The 26804-nt window shown below is 49.6% G+C and overlaps 2 protein-coding genes across 2 annotated transcripts in view; one reads left to right on the forward strand and one right to left on the reverse strand.

Moving 5' to 3' along the window:
* The window catches only part of DOCK2 (dedicator of cytokinesis 2), a 522265-nt gene that overhangs the window by 260921 nt on the left and 234540 nt on the right, over positions 1-26804 (forward strand). The window lies entirely within an intron of this gene.
* INSYN2B (inhibitory synaptic factor family member 2B) lies at positions 912-25377 on the reverse strand. The gene is made up of 3 exons (XM_075543198.1): positions 24032-25377; positions 22569-22643; positions 912-1098 (listed from the first exon to the last, which is right to left on the reverse strand). Exons 1-3 carry the CDS (start codon positions 25375-25377, stop codon positions 912-914), a joined length of 1608 nt encoding a protein of 535 aa, XP_075399313.1.

Genomic DNA, 26804 nt, shown 5'->3' on the forward strand with positions numbered 1-26804 from the left:
GTGTGTGTTACCCTCCCCCAGCCTTATTTATTATACTGATAGGATGTAATTGATAAGCAGGCTGCTGGACCTCATGATGGTGGTCTATGTGGCAGGTAAACTAATGATGGAAATCTGAAAGTTCAAGGCCGGACCAGTTCCACCCTGCTGCCAGGTGGTCTGGGGCCCAGGCAGAGGGGCATGGTGGTCCAGGTGGGCACTGGAGCAGCGGCAAATGCAGAGACCTTCTTGGGCTTGCAACCACCGTCCTTATTGGTGTAAACCAGGCAAGACGGCCACCCCAGCAACCCTTTATACCACGGGGTGCCGCGCCGTCGCCGGGCTAGGCAGCAAGGCCCCACAGCGTGAGATGGCAAGCCCTCGATCCTGGTCAAAGGCCGCAACACACCAGCGTGACCTCGCAGTCCGATGCCCGGCCCACTGCTGTTGTGCTTAGGTGTGTGGCTATCTGAGGCACCGACCAGCTTGCTTATTTCTCTCCTTTGCCTGGGTCCTGCTACAATCCTCCTCTCAGGTCCTGCTCTGCTCGCCACGTGGGTTGTCTTTCGGGTGGATGGACCTAGGAGGGGAAGCAAGGACGCAGCATCATGGAGCTGCAGCGCGGTGGCTGATTTTGCTCATGGTGGGACTCTGGACTTGCAAACCACAATCATGCCTGGCCATGGGTGATGGGGAACTCGGTCCCGCTCATGCCCGTGAAGTCCTTAGTGACCAGTGCCACTCACTCAGGGAAGGCTGGTGTCAGGTCTTCCACGGTGGCCAGGCCAGCCACAAGGCTTTCCTGGTTTGCAAGGTCCAGCAGCTCGGTCACCTGGGCCTTTGCCGCCGGGAAGCCGAGAAGGCCCGAGGGCAGTGGTTTCACCAATCACAGAGGCCCTCTGGAGAGGGCAGAGGGCACGGTTCCAACTGGCTCAGATCCACCAGAAACACTTCTTCTTCACCTTCTTGGTTTTCCGTCGCAAGTCCTGCTTCTCTGGGGCTGGGGCTTCTGCTGGGGCCTTGGGTGGGGGAGAGGCCTCCTCAGCAGGTTCCACTTCCTCCAGGCTCTGTAGAACTTCATGGAACCTGCCTTCCTGCTGCCGGAAATCATACTCTACACTGAAAAACACAGACAGGAAGAACGGAAAGTAAATGCAACCCAGCACCTATGGATTGAGCATCGTCAGGGACCCTGGTTGGACAGGAAGTGCTAGGCTGACATGAAAGAGCATGGGCTTTGGGTTGCAGTCAGTTACAGTCCCAGGCCCCTCGTTACTTTGGGAAAGATTCCCTGCCTTTCTGAACCCCCATGTCCTCATTGTATTGGAACCCAGTAGGATGTACTCATGGGTGTTATTAATATTAAATGAGGCGTGGAACACAGCGACCTGTCAGTTTGTCTTGTAGTGGTGGCTTGTGTCTCACTGTGATGCTGGAAGCTATGTGACTGGTATTTCAAATGCCAGCAGGGTCACCCACCATGGACAGGTTTCAGAAGGACAGACTATGAGGAAGTCATGACTGTGCGCTTCTGAGGAATTAGTCACTGAAATCCTTATGGTCGGAATGGAAGCTTGAGAGTAAGGTTCTTTATCTCATTTACACTGATTTAGTGCTTGTAATTCTTAATGCTTTTCACATACGGTACATGGAAAAGGTCGCCTTATGTAGAACTCAGGTGATAAAGAGGAATATACAGCCATTGATGACAGATCCCTTTGCCTCAGCCATGTCCCGTTCACCTGCCAAGGGTGATCCCTCTCAAGAGTTAGGTCCCCAAGAGGTTCCATGACTTTCTCTGTACATTTATATACATGTATGTATGTATGCACAGAGTACCCCCTTCCCTACCCCTGCAAACACACATGCAAGAACATTTTGTTTAAAGAATCTGTCCTGCAGAAAGGCAGTCAGAGTGGTGAACAAGTTCAAAGGCTCTGGGGCCTGGGGTTCAAATCCAGTCTACTCCATTCACAAGCTGGGTGTGTGTGTATGATATTCAGCAAGCGCCTTCCTTTTCTAGCACCTCAGTTTCCCCGGGTGTAAAAGAGGGGGTGGCAATAGCCTGGGTCCCCCAGGCTTGCTCTGGAATGAGGGTGTGCAGAGCCAGCCATTGTCAGTGAGTGCGAGCGCATCTCTGGCAGAAAGTCAGCCTGCCAAATGCGATAGCCTCGTTCCCACCGCTGTTAGCAGCAGCAGCATGATTGCTACCAGTACCTTATCCTCCTTCTCTGACTCGCTCCTCAACGCGGCCTACAGATCCCGAGGCAATCATGCTCCCTGTCGGCATCCCATGATGCCTGTCTGTTTAAATACTCCCTTATGGACGGACAAAGGAGCCCTGGTGGTGCAGTGGTGAAGTGCTCAGCTACTGGCCGGGAATTGGCCATTCAAACCCACCGGTTGCTCCACGGGAAGAAGAGGAGGTGGTTGTCTTCCTTCAAGGCTTATGGTCTTGGGGGTCTTTCAAAGGCAATTCTTTGTCCTATAGAATCGCTGTTAGTAAGAACCGACAGCAGTCGATGGGGGGGGAGGGGTGCAGCGGGGGGAGTTGAACGGATATTTCCTAGTGTCTTAGCACTCACTCTTTTTTGTCGTTGTGAGGTGTGTGTGTGTGTGTGTGTGTGTGTGTGTGTGTGTGTTTGGGAGTCAGTCAATAATCTATAGGCTTGATCTCACTGTACTGCCCACCAGAAGGGTCGGTGAGGTCAGCTTGACCCTCTGGATCCCGGGGTTTGAAGCTGGGAGTTGGGCCTGGCACAGTTCTGCCCTGTGCAGGGAAGTCAGGCCAAAAGCCTGCAGGGACTCCAGTCTGCCTCCTCGCCCTGGCTCAGCCGGCCCCCTTGGAGAGCCTCCTGGACAGAGCCAAGGCATCCTGTCAGGTCACACTGCAGCCTGTACTAGAGCTTCTTCTGCCCGTAACTGGCCTGTCTCCTCCTAGGTTTTTCCTGAAGGAGGTGTTTTCCGTGCTGAGTGCCTTGTAAAAAGGCCTTTCAGCTTGCAGATGCAGTCCTTACCTGGTTTCCTAGCAGGGCTCTCCTAAGGCCCAAGGATGAGGGAGCCAGTGTGGGAGTGTGGGAGGGAGAGGGGGAGATGCAAGGACAGGAAGTGGGGGCATCCTCTTGGTGAGAACTGCAGGGCTTTGTAGGGGAGATGAAAGATCCCTTGCTGGTGTATAGCTTGCATGACTAGCTTAAACCTCAGCACCCAGCCAGGATTGTAAAGGAGTAGTCAGTGATAGAGATGGGACACCAGTCTCTTGCGACCCCTCCCCAGCACCTCCGGGCCCAGACTGGAGTGGGAGTGAGTGCTGAGCTGATTACCATGCAGCCCTGGTAGGACTGAGCATCCTCAGATAGAAGAGCCTCTTTGGAAGCCAGGCTGATGGGGGCACAGGGGTGGGGGTGGGATTGTCTAATGGTTGGGTTTCTGTATTGTTGACACCCCGATTTTCTTCTCCTTGGCCACCATCCTCCCCGTCTTGCTTCTCCTGCTCTCCTTCATAAGAGCACCCTCCTGGCTGGGTGGCCAGCCCCATGGATGGAACACAGGTTGGGATCACAGCTAAGCTCTGGCTCGGATAGGCTCTGAGATCTTGGGGAAGCTGCTTTCCATTTTCAAGCCTGAGCAGCCTCATCTGTAAGATGAGCACAGTATCTGCTCAAACAGGATTCCCGAAACAACAACCACCGAATCCCAGCAGCTTCCAGTTGCTGTCCAGAGGATCCTGATTCACGGCAATCCTGCGGGCCTCAGAGTAGAACAGGGCTCCCAAGGACTCTCTGGTAGACCATAAGCATTTCATCCTACGTGGACTCAACCTCTTGGTTAGCAGGCAAGCTCATAAAACATTTGTTCTACCCATGAGCTCAGCAGGAAACCTGCAGGGCACATTCAGGTCAGCACTCACTCAGCATGGAAGTCGGCACAAAGGGTGCTCGGCTTGTCCTTGGCCAAATGTATCCTGAGCTTTCGGTGCCCAGCCCTGTGCTTTAGTTAGAAAGTTGCTCCAGCAGGAAAATGGGATTCCTCAATGTCGATGTGATGAGAGGTGAGAGGTGCCACTTCGGAGCACTGGCTCCAGGGGAAAGCTTGCTCTCTCCATTGACTCTGGAAGAAGGTGCTGCTTTCTTCAGTCTGCTTCTTGATCTTCACGTGTATCTGCCCCCACCACCAACCTCTCTTCTGCTGCCTTGCTTAATCATTTGTATCTCTAAAGAGATCGACTCAAATTCATCCCAACACGAATCCTGCCGCATTCACATAACAAGGCCAACTCAGTCCCAAAGGGGATTGGAATCAAAGGCATGGAGTTTACCATTTCCAACATGTTTTGGGGGAACACCATTCAATTAACAACACCCTATTTTAGGTCCTGGAGGAAGAGCGATAGATTGACAGGCACTACGCCTAGCCACTTGGCAGGGCTTGCCCAGGGCTCCACGCCCACAGTCAATGGTAGCCACCGTCAACTGCAACCAGAGACCGTCTAGCTCAAGTTCAGGACTTGCTTGGTCACTGGGCAGATGTAGCCACAGTTTCACCTAGTGAACATTCCACTTTGAGTACAGCTCACCCAGCATTGGGCTTTTTGCCTCTGTGGTGAATTTCAGTGTGCACCTCCTTGGAAACTCAGCAGTTTGGATCTGCAGGCTAGGGAAGTGTTGTCTGCATCGCACCAAAGAAGCCTTTAAAGTAGTGAGTTGGAAGCTCTGATTCTCATGCCCTCTAGAACTGGGGACACGATAGTGCAACAGGTAGTAAAAATCCACGTGCACAGCTCTCTGAGATGGAGCTGTCCACCTAGAGATATAAAAGCTGTGTCTTCACCCCAGAACACCAGATAGAGCCAAATACAGGGGGTACCACCTCCACCGTCTAGGGTTTTCTAATACTATACAGTAAAGGACATCCAATCCATCTATCCAGCCTCTCGCTTATCCATCCATCCATCCTTCCTTCCATTTACCCACTCATTTATCCAACCACTCATTTGTCCATCCATCCCACCCACCTACCCTCCTATCCACTCATCCATTCTACTTGGTCTGTATTAGTTTCCAGGACACAAGAGTAGCTAGAGCGACTGCCACTGTGGAACTTACTTCCCAATTTGCAAAACAGATCATGAAGCTCACAATGACTAAGCAACTGCTACTTGAAGAATATATTTCTTACTTGTCTCCACCTCCCCTAACCACTTCCCAGATGTCCATCTATACACCCTTACCAACATACAGGCACACACACAGCACTGGCCTCCTGCCACTCCTTAGAGATGGGATTTCTTTCCCCTCCCAATTCAAAAATTCAAACCATCATGAAGCACCTGTCTGCATTTGTCAAGACTCACAGCTGTATCCTAATTGCAATTTGACAGGTAAGGCTCTGGATGGTTCCAGGAGGGGTCCGGCCTGACTGGCAGCTCTGGGACGGGAAGACCCAGGAGACATAACATTGCCTCAGTGTCACCATTGTGAAGTGCAGCCAATGAGGAGGAGGGAGCAATGGCATTTGAATGGGATAATCCTGGGTTGGAATGAGGCTGCATCATTCGACCAGCGAGGTGACCTTGGGCCAGTTGCTCCTCTTTCTGTGACTCAGTTCGGTGTGGGGGTTACAGTAGCACCCTAGTTGAGTAGTGGTGTAACTGGGGATTCCATAATAAGTGAGATCTCACAGAAGTCTCTGTCCTTGCCCACTCCAGCCTCCTCTCAGTGCGTTTGCCCTCATCCCTGAGGAACGAACGGAATGCCTCCCCTTCGGTTCTTCCATAATTGTACACCTTTAGAGCAACATTGCTCTTCACCCTTCCCCTTCATGTACATCCCGGGAAGAATACACTCTTTATGTTTCTATGGAAACGCAGCAGGGTTCCATTATAATCACTGGGATTTAGGAAACTCCCCGCCCCCCTCTTCGGCTGCCCCCTCTGGTCTTGACAATTTAAAGGGGATTGGAAGTGACTTTCTTTTCAAGGCCAGGCGAATAACAGAGTATAGAGAGGCGTATGTGCTTTGGAAAGAAATTGATTAATGTTTTTTTAGGCCAAAGCAATTTATTAACATAAAGGAAAATTGTCAGTTCTCCTCTTATTCGTCTGTTTGACAAACTACTGTTTAGTTTGAAGGGGAGGCGAAGGAGGGTGCTGTGTGCTGGTGGCAGCTGCCCTATCCATGGGGACGGGGCAGTACCCTTGATCTCTTGTTCTTTTCATCTTGGGGCTCCGGGAGGAGGAAAGGCACTGCTCCCCAGCTGCTTCCTCAACCAGCCCACACCTGGCTCAGCAGCCCCTTGAAAAGGGGAGTTAGTGGCCTAAAAGGTGAGGATTCAAATAAACTTAGAAAAAGGTTGCTTGTCGATTTTAGGGAGGGACTCTCTGCCCCAGGTTTGGTCCTAGAGGAGTCACTGGGTGACACCAGCAGTTAAGAACCTTGAAGAAGAGACTGGCCATGTCTTTTCAGAAGGTCCCAGCCCTGGAGAACTCCACAGGGCCCAGTTACCCTCCGACACACGGGCGTCACCATGAGTTCTAGCCGACTGGATGACAGCCACCATGTCCACAGTATCAAGATAGCACACCAGCAGCCCGCCCAACCTTACCTGTGCCTTCACGCCGCTCGCTCTCCCTCCCACCTGTCCACCCTCCATATTCCACAGCCGCTCTGGAGTCCATCGGTGCTCTGTAAGGTGGAAGAGTGGCACGGTGGGCTTCATTGGTAAAGAGCCTTGGCAGGCAGTGATGACCATGCAGGATTCAAGACTGGAGCCATCGGGGGTCCCAAGCACTCCAGGTCTCTGACACTGTTCCCTTGCGGATGGCTGGGCTAGCTAGCACATGGTCCATGTGTGCCCCGCTCCTTGCTAAGAGAGCCTGAGTCCTTCCCCTCCCCAAAGCTGTCTGAGCAGAGGGGCACGTTGCATTTAGAAAGTGAGCGGTGTGTCACCAGGAAGGCATGGGAGCGTTGACACCTCACTAATCTGGCTGACAGATCAATGCTCCAGCCATCACGCTAGGTGTAACACAGAAGGATGTTTTTCTAGGTAATTGGAAGCAGCAAGTGCCCTAAGTCATGGCTTGTCTGCAAGAAGAAACAGTTAGGAACAAATAGTAAAAAAAAAAAAAAAAGGATAAATACAAGAGCAAACAGCAGAGCTAGGTCCTGTTTACAGGATCTCTGTTAGGCAAACGGAAGCTGGCAGGGCCAAAGCTTTGTACAAAAACGGGAGGAAACTTCGTCTACTTCTGTAACCCTTCTCAAACCTCTTTAGCGCCGTGATATCTTCTCGTTCTCACTGTAGTTCAGGAAGACCAGGAGAGACGTCACACCCACTCAACAGACAAGCTCAGTGGCAAAGGGAAGTCAAAGCATGAGCTGGATGGAAACTCAGACCTGTGGGGTTCTTGTCTAACTCACTGCCATGGAGTCGATGCCAACTCCCAGTGGCCCTCTGGGAGAGGGTAGAACTGCCCCTGTGAGTTTCTCAGACTTCACTGTTTATGGGAGTAGAAAGCCCCATCTCTCTCCCAAGGAGAAGCTGTTGGTTTTGAACTTTGGACCTCACAGCTCAAAGCCCAACTGCTACACGAACAGGTCTTCTCTCTCTTGTCTTAAGGGGAATGAAATGTTTCAGGCAAGGATCTGGCTCTTTCCAGGGTCTTATTCTAAGGAGAAGAAACCAGAAGACGACTACCTATCTGTTAGGTCAGGACACATAATGGTCTAAATGAGCAAGAGTAAGGACGGCAGTCGTGAGGATGGCTATCAGTCAGGGAGTAAGATACATATTCTAGACACTCTACTCCAGGTTAATTTCCAATCTTGTCTGTAACTCTTATAGCTCTATGAGATAGACTGCATCTTTATTTGACAAATGAGGGAACTGAGGCACCAACTCTCTGTCATCGAGTTGATACAGACTCATAATGACCTTTTAGGCCAGGGCAGAGATTCCCTTGTGAGTTTTTAAGAGTGTGAATCATGATTGGAGTAGGAAGCCCGTCTGTCTTCTAAAGAAGGCCTGGTAGTTTCAAAGCGCTGAGCTGGCCAACCACCACACCACTCAGGCCCCTAACCTGGGGGAAGGAGAGGCTCATATTCTGCCCAGAAATGGAGCCTGGATTTGAACCCCGACTCCCACACTTGTGATGCACCACAAGCATAAACCTCCGACTCCAAGCCAATGGACTAGTATTGGATGGTCCATGAGGTCTCCCAATGGCGACACACCTTCTGAATCCTTCTTCAGTCCTTCTATGGTGCTGGCTGGGGGGCCTCCGGGCCCCTGCCCTCTACAGAACCCGGGTGCATCCCAGACATATTGACTTCCTGCAACTTTCTTTTCTAAAGAATTAGCTGTGAGAATCGATGGGTACATTGAGGGTGGCTGGGGCCTGTCCACTTGGATAAATCACAGCACTTTGGAAAGTGTCTTTGGGGAAGAATTACCATCTGAGAAAGTAGCAGGTTTACTTTAGTTTTGTTTCTTCCTCAACCTGGAAGGAATATTGTTCCTAAAACTTTCTCCTAATGGCCAGTTTACTTCTTATTTGTAGGGTGTAACTTTGAGCGTCCCTGCTTGCAGCCGTTTCAAGTTGGCAAGCCCACCTTTCTCTCTGAGGGCATCTGTCTGCTAAAGAGTCCCCCGAGGACCGCAGATCCTCCTCCTGGCACACAGCTAGTCAGGGTCAAAAGGCAGACATGTCTTCTCTGTGGAGGGCTGCCTTTGAAAGAAATCTGTGTTCCAGGATCTGTGGCTCAGTGGCTTTGGCCTGTCTGCTCAGTGTCCCAGAACCAAGGAGGGCAAGTCCCTCCATGACCTTGAACTGGTTGTGGGAGGTTGAAAGGAATGCAGGGAAGGGGAAGGAACAATCTCCTAGGGGAGGATTTCAGGCTGAGCCCTGGCTCTGGGCAATTGGACAAGTCGGTTATCTCACTTGCAGTCTCTGCTTCCTCACCTGTAAAATAGCAAGAAGCATCCTGCCTTGAAAGGAAGGGTTCTGGGGAGTCCGGAATGAGATGATGCAAGTTCAGTGTTTAGGAAACTGCCTGGTCTAGTGCCTGGTTGGACAAATGGCAATGAGTATTCTCTGAGCTTGAGGAAGGAATGAAGATTGGGTCAGTCTCTGGTCAGCTAGGGCCTCCGTGCCAGCCACCAGCCACGTATTATTCTGGTGAAATACTTAACTTGCTCGATGTTATATTTATGGCATCTTTCAGCCTCGTTAGCTATTAATGCATTAAAATAGGCCTCCTTTTTATTGCAGATAAATTGCTGATGCTGTAAATCCCACCCCTCCTTCTTAGACTGTAAGGAGGAAAAGACAGGGACAAAGTCAGTCTCAGAAATGGGAAATGGAGGCACTGTTCTTGAATATCCTTTGGGGGCTGTGAGGACCTTCAGGGTCTCTGTTCTTGAATATCCTTGGCTATCACTGTTCTTGAATATCCTTGGGGGCTGGAAGCTCCTCCAAGCTTAGTGCTTGCTCTCCAAAGAGCTTGAGCTCTGATTGGTGTTGGTTGCTCGGGAGCAAAATAGCAATGCCCTGTCCTCTGATGATGTTGCAGTCTTGCAAGGGATGCTGCCCACTTCTTATTGGGATCTAAAACGAGCTACAGAGTCTTCTGTGAATACTAGAAAGCTCAGACCCACGGCGTGCCTTATAATTCTTTTCCAGCTCAGCCTTTCTTTGTTGCTGGCCAGAGAGCGGACTGTGACTAGACTGTGGAGATGAGATGGGGCTGGATGCAGGGGGTTGGGGGTGATGCTATCAAAGGCAGACTAAATGAAAGGACTCAATAGATCAAGTCGAAAGTTAGGGGCTAAACCCACAAGGCATCTTGAGTGAAAACAATTTTTTTCTGCCAAGGTCAGAAATAGCTTTAAGTGGCAGGCAAGGTCAAAACCCAGTGCCCAACAGCTGGACAATAGAAGGGAACTGAAGGCAGGCCACCCAGTGTCACCCACATGGCCACTGCATGACCTCAGGGGACTCCTGGAGCTCTCTGTAGCCTCCCTTTTTTCTGCAAGTTACAGCTGTTGCTTCTAGCCTACAGGCCGCACGTTTGTGAGTCAGCGCTGTGTTGCAAGGGGCCTCCTTGCTGTAAGGGCTGCCTAGCAGAAAGGGAAGGGGGCATCACTCATTGCCGGGCACACAGTAGACTCCTTTCCTGTCTCCTGGATAGTCTCTTCTCCGTGGGGTTCAGATGGGGCCTTCCAGTGGCGGAGTCAGCGATGGAGAAACAGCAACTCCTAGCCTGTGGAGTATGGGGAGGGAAGGGGCCTCTGATTACTTGGCTCATAAACCTGAGCTGAAGTTACACCTTTCTCTGGAAGCAGGGAAAAGCGGGGTGTGGGGACAGTCAGCATTTTGCACACTCACCCCAGTCAGATATTTTTAATTGATCCTCCAGGATTCACCAGAGGGCAGGTCCTGGCATTTGGGAATTCAGCTTTAATTGGCCCCAACTTTAATTGGAGGGGTGCGGTTGGCAGGGACTGATATGCAGCTCCTGGTCTCTGATGAGGCCTGGGGAGCTGGGAGAAGCTGGCAGATGTGAAAGAGCAAGTCCCCTAAGTCATGCATAATGCGCGGCTGGGTCTCAGAGTGGCCTGGGAGATGCACCTCTTACTTTTGTAGTGGAAACAGGAGACTGGGGATGATAAGCCTGCTCCACTGGCAATCCCTCCTGCCCCCTGTCCACCTTGGCTCTCATCTGCACCTTCTATTCCAGTGCATGGATGGCCATCTTTTTGATCAAAGCCACGCAGAAAGGTAACCATCTTCCCAATAATCCCTTCCAAACACAAACTAGTGTCTGAGTAATTTGATCAGCAAGAGTTGCCTATTAATGGGCATGTAGACTGGTAGTCTCAGATGTTTCTAGTAAGTCCACTGCTACATATCCTAAGCTGATTTTACCTCAATCAATGTTTCTCGGAAGTCTGCGGTGGTGAACTTGTCTGCGAGCCAGAAGATTGAAGCTTGACTCCATCCAGAGGTGCTTGGGAAACAAGACCTAGCTATCCACTTTAAACAGCCCACTCAGAAACCAGGATGAGCAGATGCACAGAGAGTCTGATGCAAATGGCCATCCTGAGCCTGCATCTTCAAAAGCACATCCTCAGGCTGCCATTGGCTAGGGAGGATTTTGGCAGTTTCACATCCTATTAACCCCGATGCCCTTCCATGTCCTCTGTAGGCAAAGTGCTGCGGCATCTGGCCACAGGCAGACAGGTCCGACTCCTCTCTTGCCGTGGTCACTCACTTGGTCCAGGGATTTGTGCGAGGACCAGACTCCCTGTAAGGTGGAGTTACTGCTCCTCTCTCCTTTGGCGGTGAGGATGGAACAGGAAAACAAACAGGAACCCAGCATAACCAGTGAATGGTAGATGCTCCGTAATGAGTTGCTTTCCCATTTCTTTCTCCTGTTTCATCCCATTAGCTAACTCTCATAGTTGTAAACATCATCAAAGGTAAGAAGGAAAAAAAGGCCACAGATCTCCAATTAGATGTAAGTAGTTATAAGGATGATAATGGCTTAATCCACCATTGGTAGCACAGGGGTTAAAGAGCTTGTGTGGAGGGAGGGAGATGTGATAGTCCGCTTCTGCAAACATGTACATCCTTGGAAGCTCTGGGAGGAGCCCAGGTGGCATGCGGTCTGCGTTGGGCTGCTAATTGCACGGTCAGCAGTTTGAAACCACCAACAGCTACAGAAGAGGAAGATGAGACTTTCTACTCCTGTAATAATTAGTACTGGGACTCACAGGGGCAATTGGACCCTGTCCTACAGGGGCGCTCTGAGTCGAGGTCACCATAAATTGGGAATCAATGTATAGTCATGTCCCAATGATGCTGTAACAGCTTCCACAGACTTAATGACTTATGACAAGCTTGCTATCTTAAAGTTCTGGAGGTCTGAGCCCTACAGAATGGTAATTCCAGGTGTTGGCAGAACTGCCTTCCTTCCTTCAGGAGACTCTAGGGGAGTCCAGGCCTTCTCTGCTCTGGCTCCTGGTGGTAACCTTAACCCTGGTGGTGCCATGGATAAGCGCTTGGCTGCTAATCAAAAGGTTGGGAGTTCCAACCCACTCGACACTCCCTGGGTGAAAGATGAGAAAGAAGCAGAAAGGTCTGCTTCCGTAAGAGTCTGCCCCTGGAAATCCCAGGGGACAGTTTCCATCGCTCTGGGACACCATGGGTTAATGCGGACCCCACGGCAATGGCCGCATTCTCCGGATCTTTCGTCTCCTCTCCCCCCATGCTTCCCTTTTCCCTATTAAAACCTCCACTACCTTTGACTAGATTCCACTTCATGTTGTTGTTGTTGAACATGAACCACAGCGACCTTGTGCCCAACAGAAACACTGCCTGATCCTGTACCATCCTCACAATTGTTCCTGTAATTGAGCTCATTGTTGCAGCCAGGGTGTCAACCCATCTCCTTGAGGGTCTTCCCCTTTTTCATCAGCCCTCCACTTTACCAAGCACGGCGGCCTTCTTCAGGGGCATGTCCAAATTGTGTAAGATGAAGTCACGCCAACCTTACCTCAAAGGAGCACTCGAGCCAGGTGGGTTTGCTCTTTTAGCAGTCCATGGTACTTTCAACAGTCTTCCTCAGCACCACAATGCCATGCTCTTTTAGCAGTCCATGGTACTTTCAACAGTCTTCCTCAGCACCACAATGCCAATCTATCGACTCTTCTTCTGTCTACCTTATTTGCTGTCTAACTTTCACATGCAGTGAGACCACTGAAAATACCATGGCCTCGGTGAGACACTCCTATGCCCTCAAAGTAACATCCTTGCTTTTCAATACTCTCAAGAGGTCTTGTGCAGCAGATTTGCCCAGTGCAATGCATCTTTTGATCTCTTGACTGCTGCTTCCATGAGCATTGACTGTGGATCCAAGCAAGACAAAATGGTTGACAACTTCAAACTTTTCTGCCTTGATCATGATGTTTCCTACAGGTCCAGTTGGGAGGATTTGGGTCTTGTTGGCATTGAGTTGTAATCCATACTGAAGGTTGTAATCTAACTCACAGTGACCCTACACAGAAGACTATACATCTTTATGGAAGCTGACAGCCTTATCGCTCTCCCATGGAGTGGCCGGGAGGTTTGACTTTGGGTCACACGGTTAGTACCAACAGGGCTCTTCCTTTCTCTATAAAGTTCCTTGCGATTGCATGGGGCCCACCCAGAAAATGTAGGTCTTTGTTATGGATTAGATTGTGCCCCTTCTCCCAACTATATGTTGGAATGATAACCCCTATCCTCTTGGGTCAGGAGCCTTGGTGGCACAGTGGGCTAAGTGTTGGATTGCTAACTGAAAGGTTAGAGGTTCAAACCCACCTGTTCCTCAGTGCCGACGCCCAGAAGGAATTGTGACCTGGGAAACTCCAGGCATCAGTCCCACCCTGTCTTAGAGAGAGGGGCCACTGTGAGTTGGAATCAACTCCAAGACACAAGCTTTGGGGCCTGGTTATTTTTGTGACGTAAATGAGCCTGGTCATTGCAGGGTGTGTCCTCAACCTAATCACTTCTGGAATGTACAAAGAGCCAATTAGACACAGACAGGGGTGGGGTTGGGGTGGAAATCTAGATGGAACATGAAGATAGGTACCCAAACAAGGAAGGGAGGGCTCCAGAAGATGTGGAGACACACTGTCACCCCTAGAACTCCTGGACAGAGAGCATTCTTCTCAAAGTGGTGCCCACAGTTTATACTTCAGGCCTGCTGCCATGCCCTCAGAAGTTAGGGTACACTTCAGCTTAATTTAATCTGTAAAAGGGGGTGTTTGTTTTTTGTGGAGTTTTATTTTGCCATGAAACATATTCACATCATTTGGAGATTAGAATGTAGGCATTTTGGGTAATGGTCTGTCACATGGGTATTAGTATTTTACCAAGAGAACCTGAGGAATAAATGCCTCCTTTTCTTTCTCCAAGAAGAGATCTTTGGGCCGGTTCAGCCAACAGCCCACCCACCATCCAGGTCATTCACACTCCTCTTTCCCACTGCCAGTGAGTCCATTCAGACTCAGAGCGACCCTACAGGACAGGGTAGAACTGCCCCTGTGGGTTTTCGAAACTAACTCTTTCCGATCTCAGTTCCAGACTGTTACTGAGTACAAAGTTCAGTCTTTCTCTTGAAGAGCAGCTGGTGATTTTGAACTGCCCACCGTGCAGTGTAACCATTATGCCACCAGGCCTCCATAGCAATCATGTAAAGTTCTCCCGAGGCTGTAACTCTTTCTAGGGGCAGATAGCCTCATCTTTTTCCTGTGGAGCAGCTTGTAGGTTTGAACTGATAACCTTGTGGTTAGCTGTCCAACCGTGACGGAGAGCCACCCTATTTTGGTCTGATGGGAGTGCAGTGTTCACTTTGCCTTTCCCAGCACGGCCAGCCGAGAAGAACTGGGCAGTGTGATGGATGGCCTCGATGAACAAGAAACTCGGTGTCCTGGGAAACTGCGACAGGCCCTCTGAGTCATCAGAGGGAGATTTGATTAGGTTCCACCTCATTGAGAGTATGCTGTGTCCCAGATATTTGGAAGTTGACAACCCGTGTACCACATTCAGCCTTCTTTCTCTATTTCTCTATTTTGATCAAAGAATCTTTGATCAATTAAGAGTTGCTATTTCCCTACTGAAAGCACACAAATGGTAACAATTACACAGCCCGACCAAAAAAAACCCTAAAATTGTTTTCTTGGTGTTTTATGGTTAGGCCTGTTCCTGGGATTATTCAGGGCGATGATTCAGAAAATTGCTTTGGATAGATTGTGTCAGCTCTACTTTCTTATGATAGGATGTCTGACTGTATTATCAGCTATTAAGTCATACTAATTTATGAATTTGTCATCTAGTCTTAAATATGGGAAGAATTCAGATCAGGTCCACAAGTTTCAGGATAAGACTGAAAAATGATAAGAAATGTTTGCAAAGGAGTTTGGTGTTAGGGGACTTCCAAGGGAAGTTGGTATGGGCCCAAGGTGGCTATCTGGTTACATATTGCACTTAAGGTCACATATTGCAATCTTAAGGTCAGCGGTTTGAACCCACCAGTCACTCTGTAGCCTTTAAAAGATTTAATGGTTTGGAAACCCAAAGGGACAGTTCTTCTCTGTCCCAAAGGTCACTAGGAATTAGAATCAATTCGGTGGGGGGGGGGGTTGTTTCTTTTTGGTATGGAAGACTGAGCAAAGTATATAGAGACTGCAGAGTGAACATCCGAGAAGGTGCTGCAGAGAAGCACACCCCGAGAAGAGTGGGGAATGGGGAAGAAAGAGGAATGGCACCTCCCCAGAAGGCGGGAGGACAGGCAGCGCCTGGAAGGTCTAACCCTGGATAGCAATTTGCATCAATACTTTGAAGATCTGTGTGTTTCCTCTTCCAATTCTGCAGCCCCCATTTCAGGACCCGTTTTAATATACAGACCTCAATGGATACGGCATGTCAAAGGTTTCAGACGTGAGGTTGGTGCCAAGCTTCATTATAAGAAACATTCTAACTTCTCTTTTAAAAGTGTATGTGCAAAGCTGGAGAAGCTGTGCCATCTTGTAACAAGACTTGGTTATTTTAATAAAGGAGGCTGAACTCTGACAGCCCCATTTGGGGTTTCAAAACAATTGAATCTCCATTAATTGCACCGAACTCAAGCCCATTACCGGTCAGTTGATGATGACTCATAGTGACCCCGTATGACAGAGAGAACTTCCACTGGGGGTTTCTGAAGCTGCGCATCTTTATGGGAGCTGAACGTCTCATCTTTCTCTCGCTGAGCAGCTGCTGATGGTGAGCAAACACAGCTCGCTACGCAGTCAGGGCTCCTTCTGGACTGCATAGTAACTCCCATTTCTGGCCCCCTTTAAACAAAATAAATTGGATCTGCCTGCTAGTCAGTTCCTAATAAAGGTGAAGGGATATGTGGGCAAAATTCCAAGTTCACGTGATCTGCTCTGTTCAAGTCCATCTGCGGATGAAAGGAAACCCTGTGAAGTGTAGCCTGACTTCATCTTGAGGGCGACACGAACGACATACATGCAGCGTGCACCTCCTCTAGCTCAGGCGAACCCTTCCGTAACATAGCTTGGCATTATGGGCAAGCAGAGTGAAGAGTGTATAAAGCACAAGTCTGGTATCTCAAAAGTTAGAGCGGCGAGGTGGAAACTGGGGCCATTTTTGGAATCCGCAGGTCAAATCTCCCCAGAGACAAGTCTGACATTTGTGAGCACGTGGGAGCAGGTATCCAGCTATTTTCTCCTGGGAGCCGTCGGTGGGTTCAAACTGCCAACCCTGTGATTAGCAGCCAATCACGTAGCCATTCTGCCACCAGTCCTCCTTCCAGTCAATATGCCTCCCTGCCACCCAGCGAGTCTGACTCAGAGCAACCCCACAGGAACTGCCCCCAGGGGGTTCCCAGGCTATGAATCATGGGAGTAGAAAGCCTCATTTACTCCCACCAAACATCTATGGATTTCAAACTGCTGACCTTGTGGTGATAGTAGCCCAACTTGTAAATCATTCTACTGTGAGAACTCTTCCCGTCAATTTAACAACCTTTATATTTGAGAGGAATCTACTGAACATTACCAAACAACAACAACAAACACACCTCCATCGAGTTGATGCGGACTCTCAGTGACCCTTTCCAACAAGGTTGAACTGCCTTTGTGAATTTCTGAGACTGTAACTCTTTACTGGAATAGAAAGCCTGGTCTTTCTCCCCCAAAGCAGCTGCTGGTTTCTAACGACCTATCTTGGGGATCGCAGCCCACTCTGTCACCACTACGCCACTGGATACTGCTGTCTGTGCTTTAAATACTGGTCCAAGCCCTGAGAGACTTCCAGCCTCTTGCTGGAGGAAGGAAGTTAACACATAACATGATGCACAGAGGATAAATGGTAGAACAGAGGATTGAACATTCCTTGGGGGTCGTTCCTGGAAAGAAATAAAAGATTTTCCCAAGGAAAATCTGACAAAGCCGGGAGGAAAATGTATTCCGGAAAGCAAGGGACCTTGTGCACAGGTACAGAGGCATGGCCGACACCTGGTGTTTGAAGTGTGCCTCGTGGCTCCCTGTGGCTCAAGAGGAACAGGAGACACAGTGGGGAAGAAGGATTAACATCTCATTCAGAAGGCCTTGAACAATTAGCTAAAGGAAACAACAGGGACCGGGAAGATTGTGCCGCACACAGCAGCAGGATCAGAGTCTGTTTTGCAGGTAATTTAATAATCTCTGTGGAAGATCTCTTGTGATGGGGCAGGCAAGACTAGTGTCAGTAAGATGAATTCAGATGACAGATGACGGAGACTCCCTGAAGTAGAGGCTCACAGGATGGTGCAGAGGGGCTGGATTAGGAGGTAGGATTGGTATCCATTTGATGTGTTGTGAAGGAGAGTGGTGAAGGAAGTGGGGACAGCAGTTACTTCTTGGGATTGCTTCAGGCCTAACAGCATGTTCAACAAAGAAATAGGGCCAGAGTACACATTTTGTGGGGGCAATCAGGAGGATGGTTTGGGAGGATACGTTTGAAGCACCTTAGGGAAATGAAGGTGGATTTGCCCGTAGCAAGTTGAAAGGTGAGCCCCTGGGTGATGCAAAAGGTTAATGTGCTGGGCTGTTAACCAGAAAGGTGAGAAGTTCATGTCCACCTGGGGATGCCTCGGAAGAAAGGCCTGGTGGTCCATTTCCCAAACCCAAGTCACTGGGAACCCTCTGAGCATCTTCTCTAACACACACAGGAGGCGGTAGCCACGAGTCTGAGTTAAAGACACAAAGGGGAGCTTCAAGAGTCCCCAGAGACGTGGAACTGAAGCGCTGTTTACCCAGGAACTTTGTGAAGGTCTTCTGTATATGTGTAGTGCAGGGAAGAGGCAGTGTGTAAGGAGAAGGCAGTGCCCGGGCCACGGGAAGGGTGACAGGTGGGGCAGAAAGGTAGTGTGCCCAGGACCCCTGGGCCAAAGAGCACCCCTGCTCTGGTGTCCTTCAAGCCCTTTGAGTCGTCCGTGGCTAGCCTCTCCCTCCACCCAGAGGAAATCAAAGTTTGCAGCTTGGGCTCCATTTCCATTTCTTCAGCAACACGCTGGCCTAGAACATGAAACATGTGTCTGTGAAGGACTCCCTGTTCTTTTCAGTGAAACATTGGAGGCATTTTTCAACTTGAACCAAGCAGATTCTTCCTTAGAGCTCCATCTGGGGAAAAAAAATGCATGGTCTTGTAGTCATGGTCCTCCAAAGAGGCTCTGCCGGGTCTGTTGAGAATGACCCTGAGGATGAAGTACAAGGAGATGGAGATGAAGGAGCAGAGACTTCTGGGAAAGGGGAGGAGGGATGCATGTGCCTTGGGGGCAACCTGTGCCCTTGAGACTCTGGAAAGGTGTCCAATTCTAGGGCACCGTGTCCCTAACTGCCATCATGCTGTACAATTATTTACTTTTTTCCCCCTTTAAATCGATTCCATTCCTGAGCTTAAAAAACATTTGCCTAAAATGGGAAATATCATTCAGTAAATGGGGATATGCATCACTTATAATAAATATTTAAGGGGATTCACTTTTTAAAGCTTCCATAAAATAAATGAAAAGTTATTACGTTCTAGCTAGGTAATATTGCTTGCCCAGGGCTATGAGCCTGAGATCTGCTCTTTCTTGGCAAAGAAATATGAGGAGCAAGCATTAGACAGATTTCGAAGGCATCCTAGTGCCAAATTCAGATTGTGCCTTCTAGATAATCCGATGGATTGAAATAACTTTGAAAAGGAAAAAGGAACAACGTCTGCGGTGAATCCATTGTTATTTAATTTTGAGTAGCATTGATGACATCCACCCAGCCCTGGGTAGCTTGCCCCATATTGGTGCTATAAAGAGGTGAGGAGAGTGTTTGACATTGAAGTAGCCTGCCTGAGCAACTTCTTAGGAGTCTAGTCTTCCCGGCTCACAGAATTCCCTGCACACATTCAGAGAGCCAAGTAGGTAGACTGGAGGCACCCATATTGGTGTTGTGCTCCTGGATAGAATGTTGCTGTGGGTAAGTGCTCAAGATAGCTCCAACCCATAGGAACAGAAGGAAACTATGGCCATAATTTTGTTATGTTTAAGGCCATTGTTGCGGCCAGTGTGTCCATCCATCTCATTGAGGGCTTTCTCCTTTTTCACTGCCCCTCCTCTTTACCCAGCATGATGTCCTTCTCCAGGGATGGGTCTCTCCAGATAGTCTATAATACGTGAGATGAAGTCTCACCATCCTTGCTTCTAAAGGTCATCTGACTGTTCTTTTGGCAGCCTACTGGATGAGATAGCATGGACCAAAAATGTGATGCACAGTACGAGGAAAGCCTAGGAGTCTTGGAGCTCAGCCTACTAGTCCTCTCTGAGAAGAGAGAGTTCACCAGAAGCAGACGGACTCAGAGGTCTTCATGGGAGCAGGCATCATGGCTGTAGCCCTCGGTGCATGGAGGCAATAGAAAACAGCACTTAGGAAACCTTATGTGGGGCTCACGTAGCAGCTACATCTCCAGAGAAGGCCCAGTAGGCATTCCATCACGTTCCCAAGCGCTATACATACAGTGACTTGCACTGGGTCCATCCATCATCCCAGAGAACGTTGCTTAACAAGGCCTAGGGTGGAGTATTTCACATCACTTATTCATCAGTTGTGAGATCTGACTTTCCAGGACACCACACAGGGTCTGAAGTCATTTGAAATGTTTTTTTGAAAAAAAGGGGGAAAAAAAATCGAGATGACAACTTTCATCTTCCCACTGTTACCATGATGGGGATGTTGTTCTGATCTCAGCGCTTTCATCAAATTAATTGCCCGTTCCTTTGCAATGGCTTAGCTACAAGGAGAGAGATGCTGTCTGGGAGGCAGTCTGGCTTTGAATGGTAATGAGGACTGTATGCATACAATGCCAGTGCCTTCGGGAGAAGGGAAGGGCCTTGCGCTCCAAGGTTTGCTCACCCATCCAGGGCTGTAACTTAATTTAGAGTGTTTGCTAATCGTGTTTGAAGAAGGTATTAGGAAAAAGTGAAACTTCGAAGACTTGTTGGAAGGTCATAGTTTAGCCAAATATTGCCAGTTTTAATCTTTAATTTTGCTTTGAAGATTGGAATATCAAACCTTAAGGGGACCATAAGCCCCCAAAACACAAACCAGTGACTTACTAGGCCATTCTGAGTCACGGGTCCCTGGTGTGTTTCCCAGTGGGCCAGTGCTCTTTGTCTAGAGATTGATTGCCAGGCCCTTCTCCCGAGGGGCCTCTGATTGGACTTGACCCAGCAAACTTTCATGTCAGCCCAGTGCTTAAGTGAGTTTGTGGCACTCACAGACAAAAATAGCACAGGACCATCTAACTCCTCAGCTCAGGTCGTGTAGAGGACAAACTCTGAAACTCATAGTAAATTAAGAAAAGTTGTCACGGTTGCCGCAGAAGTAAGTCAAATAGGAGGTAGTTTTATGGTACGAGAAAATACATCACCTGTCTGCTAAAGAAAGGGGAGACCCTGCCCCCAAAATTAAATTCAGGCTCGTGATAGATGTTGTTGTTGTTGTTATATTCTGTCAAGTTGGGTCCAACTCACAGTGACCCTGTGTACCAAAGAATATCACACTATCCGGTCCCGCACCACCCTCGCAATTGTTCTTAGTTTGAGCCTATTATAGCAGCCACTGTGTCCATCCCTCTTGTCAAGGACCTTCCTCCTTTTTGCTGCCCCTGTACTTTACCAAGCATGATGTCCCTCTCCAGGGAATGTTATCTGCTGGTAAGAGGGAGGGGGTCTCACCATTCTTGCCTCTAAGGAGCATTTTAACTGTACTTCTTCCACACAGTTTTGTTCTCTTGGCAGGTCTTGGTGCTTCCAATATAGCTCTTGTTTGTGATGGATGTTTTTTATCCTCTCTACTTGTCCAGAAAGTCACACACACACACACACACACACAACTAATAGCTAAATAATTTCTCCCTGCCATCAAGTCAACATCAACTCATAGGAACCCTATAGGACAGATGTAGGATGGCCCTTGTGAATTTCTGAGAGCGTAACTGTGTATGGGAGTAGAAAGCCCATCTTTCTCCCTCAGAGTGGCTGGAGGTTTTGAACTGCAGGCGTGTGGCTCATAGCCCAACGTATAACCATTACGCCATCAGGGCTCATATACATATGCGAAACCAGCTAGGTTCATGTTTATATTTGAATATATACATATATATGCAAAAACATAGTGATTTATGAGACTACTATTATGACACAAAAATTGTTCGGTCATTTTTTTATGGGAATCTCAGGTGTTTTCTGTGGAAAGATCTGATGATTGTTATTTTTCTGAAAACATGGGTCATGTGGCTCCCAGGTGTAAGGAGCTGATCAGTTTAAGTGAGGAAATGCCCAAAGCCCTGCATGACTGTCAGTACCTCCTGACCCCAAGCCTATGACCCTGTGTTCGCATGAAAGCTCTGCTATCAGTGAAAGAGAATGCGTAGGAGAGTGAGAGAGAGAGAGAGAGAGAGAGAGAGAGAGAGAGAGAGAGAGAGAGAGAGAGAGAGAACCCAAGTGGCCTCCAGTTAGCTCAGGTCCTGAGTTGTTCTTATCTGAGGGAGAAAAGTAGTGGTGATAGCAAACTATACACTTCTGTCACAGGAAATTAGATGCCATCAACGGCAATGACTGCTTTTGATTCTTGCCCTGCCACTGAAAGTGGGCTTCCTGCTAAGGGAGCACGGAGCTTTCAAGCAATAATAGTAATAAGCCTTTGGATTTGTACACAGGTTTACAGTAGCAAAAGGCATGCACGGAGATTATCTCATTTGTTCCCCGTGGCAGCCCTGATTGGGATAGCTGCTCCTGTCCTATAGATAAGGAAACTGAGTCCCACACAGTAGCAGTACTGGCTGTCTCTCTTTGGGGTTGAAGCACAGGGCTTTGCACTCCAGGCATAGCGATGTGACCGCTCCTGATTTTCCACCCCTCTCACCCATCACCATCCACTTTGCAACCGCACCCTTTTCCCAGAAAGGAGATGGCGTGTTTGGAAATGAGCACAAAGTGCTTCGCACCTTTCTCGACACGTCGTAAGTGTCTGGCATGTGGCAGCTACTGTTAGGAAGAGGCAGTGTGGTGGATTAATTAGGACCACGGGGTTTGAGGTCAGACAGCTGCAGATCCGAGTCCTGACTTTTCCCCCTTCTGCTCTCAGAAAATGCTCCATCGGAGCAGACCCAATGGTTTACCTTCCCCCAGGATTAGAGCCCCTACCTCACACTGCATCATTGAGAGATGTGAGCAAATGCCCTGCAATATTCAATTAAGGAGAGGAACAATTGCACCAAAGGGTTCTCTCGTTTGTTGCAGTGACATAAAGCAATACTCTGCCCAGTGTGGGTCTTAGCAGGTGGCCATGGAACCCAGCATCCCATTCCTTGGTGGGACACCTTGGGCTTTATGCCTCAGGAACTCAAAACCCTCACGTCTTGCCTCTCCCTTGATTTTTTTGGAGTGCAAGAGAGCCTACGTGTTGTTCTGCGGACTTTGAGACTCCTGTGATCTACAGAGCAGGCCTCAGGTGTGGCCAGGTACCTGTATATGATGCACGCCGTGTTCTGGCAGGTACTGCAGTTGTTGAGATCTTGGCCAGTTCGATAAAAGTTGCGCCTGCAGGAGAAAGCATTTGCTGGATAAATGTGTAACCCAGAGCCACATGGGAGGCATGCATTCTACCGATGGCCCTGTAAGTCCTTACAGCCCAGCGCTGCCCTCACCTAGTGCTGCTTGAAGTTACATCGTGGCCATTACAAGCAAAGGAACCAGGGAAGCTGGGACTGTAGCACCTCTTGTTTCTAGACAGCTTTATAAATGCTTCAGACCCTTCCAAATCTCAGGTCCCCCCTCCCCCCCACCCCGCTTGCTGACAAGGGCCCTGTGAGATGGGTCAGTTATTCTTATCCCCCATGTGATAGATGAGGGAACTGAGGGCTTTTTGCAAGTGAGCAAGAAGAGGCTATTAAAACCCGGGGCTCCTTGGCTCAGTGTATTCCTTTGCATGCCCCACTGCTTTTGTGTCTGCGTCAGTGTGTGGTCCCAGTCATAACAGCAAAGGCCAGTGGACCCTTCTTGCCTTTCCCATCCTCTTTTGACTAGCTTTAGCCCTTCCTAGTTTGTGTCTGTTTGCTTGTGAGCCTTTGGAGGGATGGTCATTTCATAATTCAGTGGTTAAATGCCTTTCCCTCCCAAGGCTGGTACTGAATCAAGCAAGAAAGTAACTCCATGAGCCTTTCCCTTTGCAAACGCTGGGCCCCCATTTCGGGTCCTAGTAGGTTGGTCAGTGATGGACTAGCCCAGGGGTTGGCAAACTTTTGACATGGAAGAGCCCATCCTGTCCCTCTCAGCAATTTAAAAATGATCCGAGAGCCCTCAATATGTCTACAAACAAATGAAATCACCTTGATCTGAATAATATTTCTTAAACATTTGCAACTTGAGAGCCACGTGTACATAGCAGAAGAGCTGTCTAAGGCTCCAGCCCCAGTTGACAGCCCCCTGGGCTAGCCCAAGTCAGTTGTGCCCTCATCATGGAGGCGAAGGTCAATGGTAACTGAAGTGACACACGAAGTCCTTTGTTGCAGACACACAACCAAAATGCACTGCAGATGCAGTCACTCACTGAGAGGTTGGGGGAGGGAAAGTCCCCTGCCAGCTAACTCCCACCCCACCCCATCCAACCCTATCTACCGGCGGGGCCTTCATCTTCACAAAGACCCCGATGCTCATTGCCTCCTTTCCGCACTGGCAATACCTGGAAACAGAGGCAAGTAGCCACCAAAAACCACCCACATTCACTCAAGGCTAGAATTAGCTAGATCCCGATCAAAGAAAGGGAGGCATTGGCTATCGGTTGGGGGGGACAACAGCTCCTCAAACATTTTGGAGACACCTTACTCATGGGAACCAAAGCCCGCTGTGGCCCTAAGGTCTGGCGAATGACTTGGCCCAGGAGTTTGCATAAAATAATAATAGCAACCATAATAATGAATGCACCTTACCCTTCTGTGAGAGCTCTAGCTTTCTCCAAGTCTTGGATTACATTCAACAGGACTTTGATTTTCTCTTGGTTGGAGTGCAGGGATTCTTCCACAGACTGGAGCCTGCCCTGCAGGTCGCAGAGCTCACCCCGGGCTAGGTGAATTTGGTTCATCCCACTCAACTCTTGGTTGGTGGGGAGTTTTGTTTCATTCCTTGGCAGAGAGGGTGGGGTGGGGTCACTTCCTGAGCAGTCTGGAAAGTCCGGCATATCTGACTGTGTGGACCGCTCCGCCATCTCCTCCTGAGCCGTAGGTGCAGATCTTGACCCACTGACCGCTCTGAGCGATGCTGGGTCCTGGTGATCCCTGCTCAGGGAAAGACAGTCGGAAGTTCTGCCTGGGTGGGCTGGCTGGCTGCGGGTGCCCGGTGAGGGGGATCGGTGAGTCCGTAGAGGGGAGGGGACACACCTTTCCTTGGACTGAGATGACAGGGGGCCAAAGTCTTTGTCATCGGGGTTGTCTTTGGGCAAAAGCAATTCGGGTTGACATTGACCTATGCCTGGCATGTGGTTGGCATCGCTGGTGGCATTTAAGCAAGAGGAGGGTCTTTCTGAATCTGATGGCGGCACGCTCTTCCCGTCACCGGGACACATTTCAACCGTGGGGTGTATGGCATTACTGATGTCTGCCAGCCTGTCTGGGTTGAAAGGGATCCCGCTAGCTTCCCAGGAAGGGCTGTGATCAATATCGTCTGGGACCTGGATGGCAGCCGTCACTTTCTCCGAGCCCCTGCCGGGCCCTTCTTCCAAGCAGATGCTAATAGGCCCGTTGCTTTGTACCTTGGACACCCTTGGGAGAAATGAATGGGACAACTTGACCCTCCGAGGCCCATCGTCGAGATGCTGGGCCAGCCTTAAGTAGGCGAGGTCAGAAGACACAATGTCTTGCTCGGAGAGGTTGCCGTTTACCTGGATGGCACTTTGGGTCGCTGTGGGCATTTCCACCAGAGACTTGCTGGCTGTGAGTTTCTTCCTTTTGAAAACCGGGAAATGCTTCCTGAGACTGGGGGAGGTTTGGATCGCGATGTTCCGAAAGCCCCCGGCCTTCTGGGACCTGGGGAAGGAGAGAGAGCAGGTGGAGAGGTGATGGTGCCGAGCTGGTTGGGTCTTGCCCATCACCACCGAGTCTTCGGAAGGCTGAGCATCGTCCTCACCCTGGCCGCTGGGATTCTTACCGGCGCCATCTTCCTTGAAGCGCACCTGCTGGGATTTGCTCCTGCGGTGGTGCGGCTGCTTCACGAACTCCACGGACTCCAGGCTGTTTCGCTTCAGGAGCACGGGCCTCACTGTCATATTTTGCTGGGCCATTGAGCCTCAGAGACAAGAGGTGGGACCATGAGCTTCTCCCAGGCACATGCCCTTAGGTCTTTGGAGTAGCGTCTAATGATGGCATTTCGGACACCAAGAAATGCCAGTCCAGATGGAGTGGTCCTCTCCTCTTCAGGTGGGATGCTTTGTCGGCCATTCCCAGCCCGTGGATTCTACTTAGGAGCGTTTCCCAATGCTTCCCCCGCAGTGAAAATATTATTTCATTGTGCTGATAATCGCTACTTAGATAAACAATGAACTAGGCTAGTTATTAAACACCTCACCCAGCGAGAGAGCCGGCGGGCTGTTTGTCGATGGAGTCAGGCATGTGGTTCTGCTCCTAGTGGAAACTTGCTGTCCTGCACAGGAAGATGGCCGGAGCATCATTTAGGGGGCAAGGCTGCCTCCCCTGGTATGGATGCCAAGAAGAACCTTGGCTTTCTTTCCTGGAGCATCAATTTCCAGTGTCAAACTGCAGCGAACTTGGAGACATCTTCTTTGCATAGTGTGTAAAGAGGCGGAGACATACATGACCCCGAAGCGGGCTTCTGTGACGATAGCCAATGTTCCAATGGGATCGCCTCCATTTATGTCAAGCACAGATCATTCCAATGAGGCCGTTGCTTCGTCTCATGCTACTTCCTTTTCTTCAGCAAGGGAACCTAATCTTCCTAAATCTTGGCACGAAACCCAGAGGGGCATGCCCAGAACCGGACCGAGGCATCTGAAGGGCTTCAGCCGGGCAGAGTCCCTGTGCTGGAGTCCGTGGCTGGAGCTCACATGGAGGCTGAGGGAGCCCTATCTGCAGTCTCTGGATTTGCAGCCACGCTCAGAGTTCTCTTGGCCTTTTGGGTCAGGACCGAGCCAACAAGCAATCCTCGAGAGCAAGCCACGCACATCTGAAAAAAGGGAAGGGACAACAGTCGCCGCTAAGAACAAAGTTGCTGTAGACCTTGGTGCCCCCGAGATTTCACCTGCAGAACTCGGAGCGCGTTTCAGTGGAAGGTCTAGGAAGAAGCCAACCACACTGCCCTCCTGCTGCTGCCGGGAGCCTAGTATCTTCTGGTTTTACCCACGGCCACCAAGTTGATCCCGACCCACAGGGGCTCTGTAGAGGGTTTTCTAGGCTGCCCATCTCTCGAGGGGTAGACAGCCTCATCTTTCTCCCAGGAGCAGCTGGTAGGTTTGAACTGCTGGCCTGACAGGTCACCTTCTAATACACCACAGCACCACCAGGACTTTCAACAAAATGCCCAGGCCCTATCCTCCCTCCACTCTCAGTCATCACTCAGGCAACTCTTATTTTCCCTGGAGAAGCCCCCATTTAAATGTCCTCTCCTTGGTGGCTATGTTAGACAGGGTTCTCTAGAGAACCAAAACCAGGACACTGATGATTTTATATATATATAGATAGATATAATATAAAA

The sequence above is a fragment of the Tenrec ecaudatus genome, chromosome 2 (genome assembly GCF_050624435.1).
Source record: "Tenrec ecaudatus isolate mTenEca1 chromosome 2, mTenEca1.hap1, whole genome shotgun sequence".
NCBI classification, from domain to species: Eukaryota; Metazoa; Chordata; class Mammalia; order Afrosoricida; family Tenrecidae; genus Tenrec; species Tenrec ecaudatus.

What these genes read in the sequence shown, in the direction of transcription:
- INSYN2B (XM_075543198.1), bottom strand. Translation starts at nt 25,377, where the DNA reads ATGGCCCAGCAAAATATGACAGTGAGGCCCGTGCTCCTGAAGCGAAAC. An exon ending in GCTAGAGCTCTCACAGAAGG is followed by an intron (nt 22,644 to 24,031) that starts GTAAGGTGCATT and finishes TTTCTCCTGCAG; the next exon opens with GCGCAACTTTTATCGAACTG. An exon ending in ACGGCGTGCATCATATACAG is followed by an intron (nt 1,099 to 22,568) that starts GTACCTGGCCAC and finishes TGTGTTTTTCAG; the next exon opens with TGTAGAGTATGATTTCCGGC.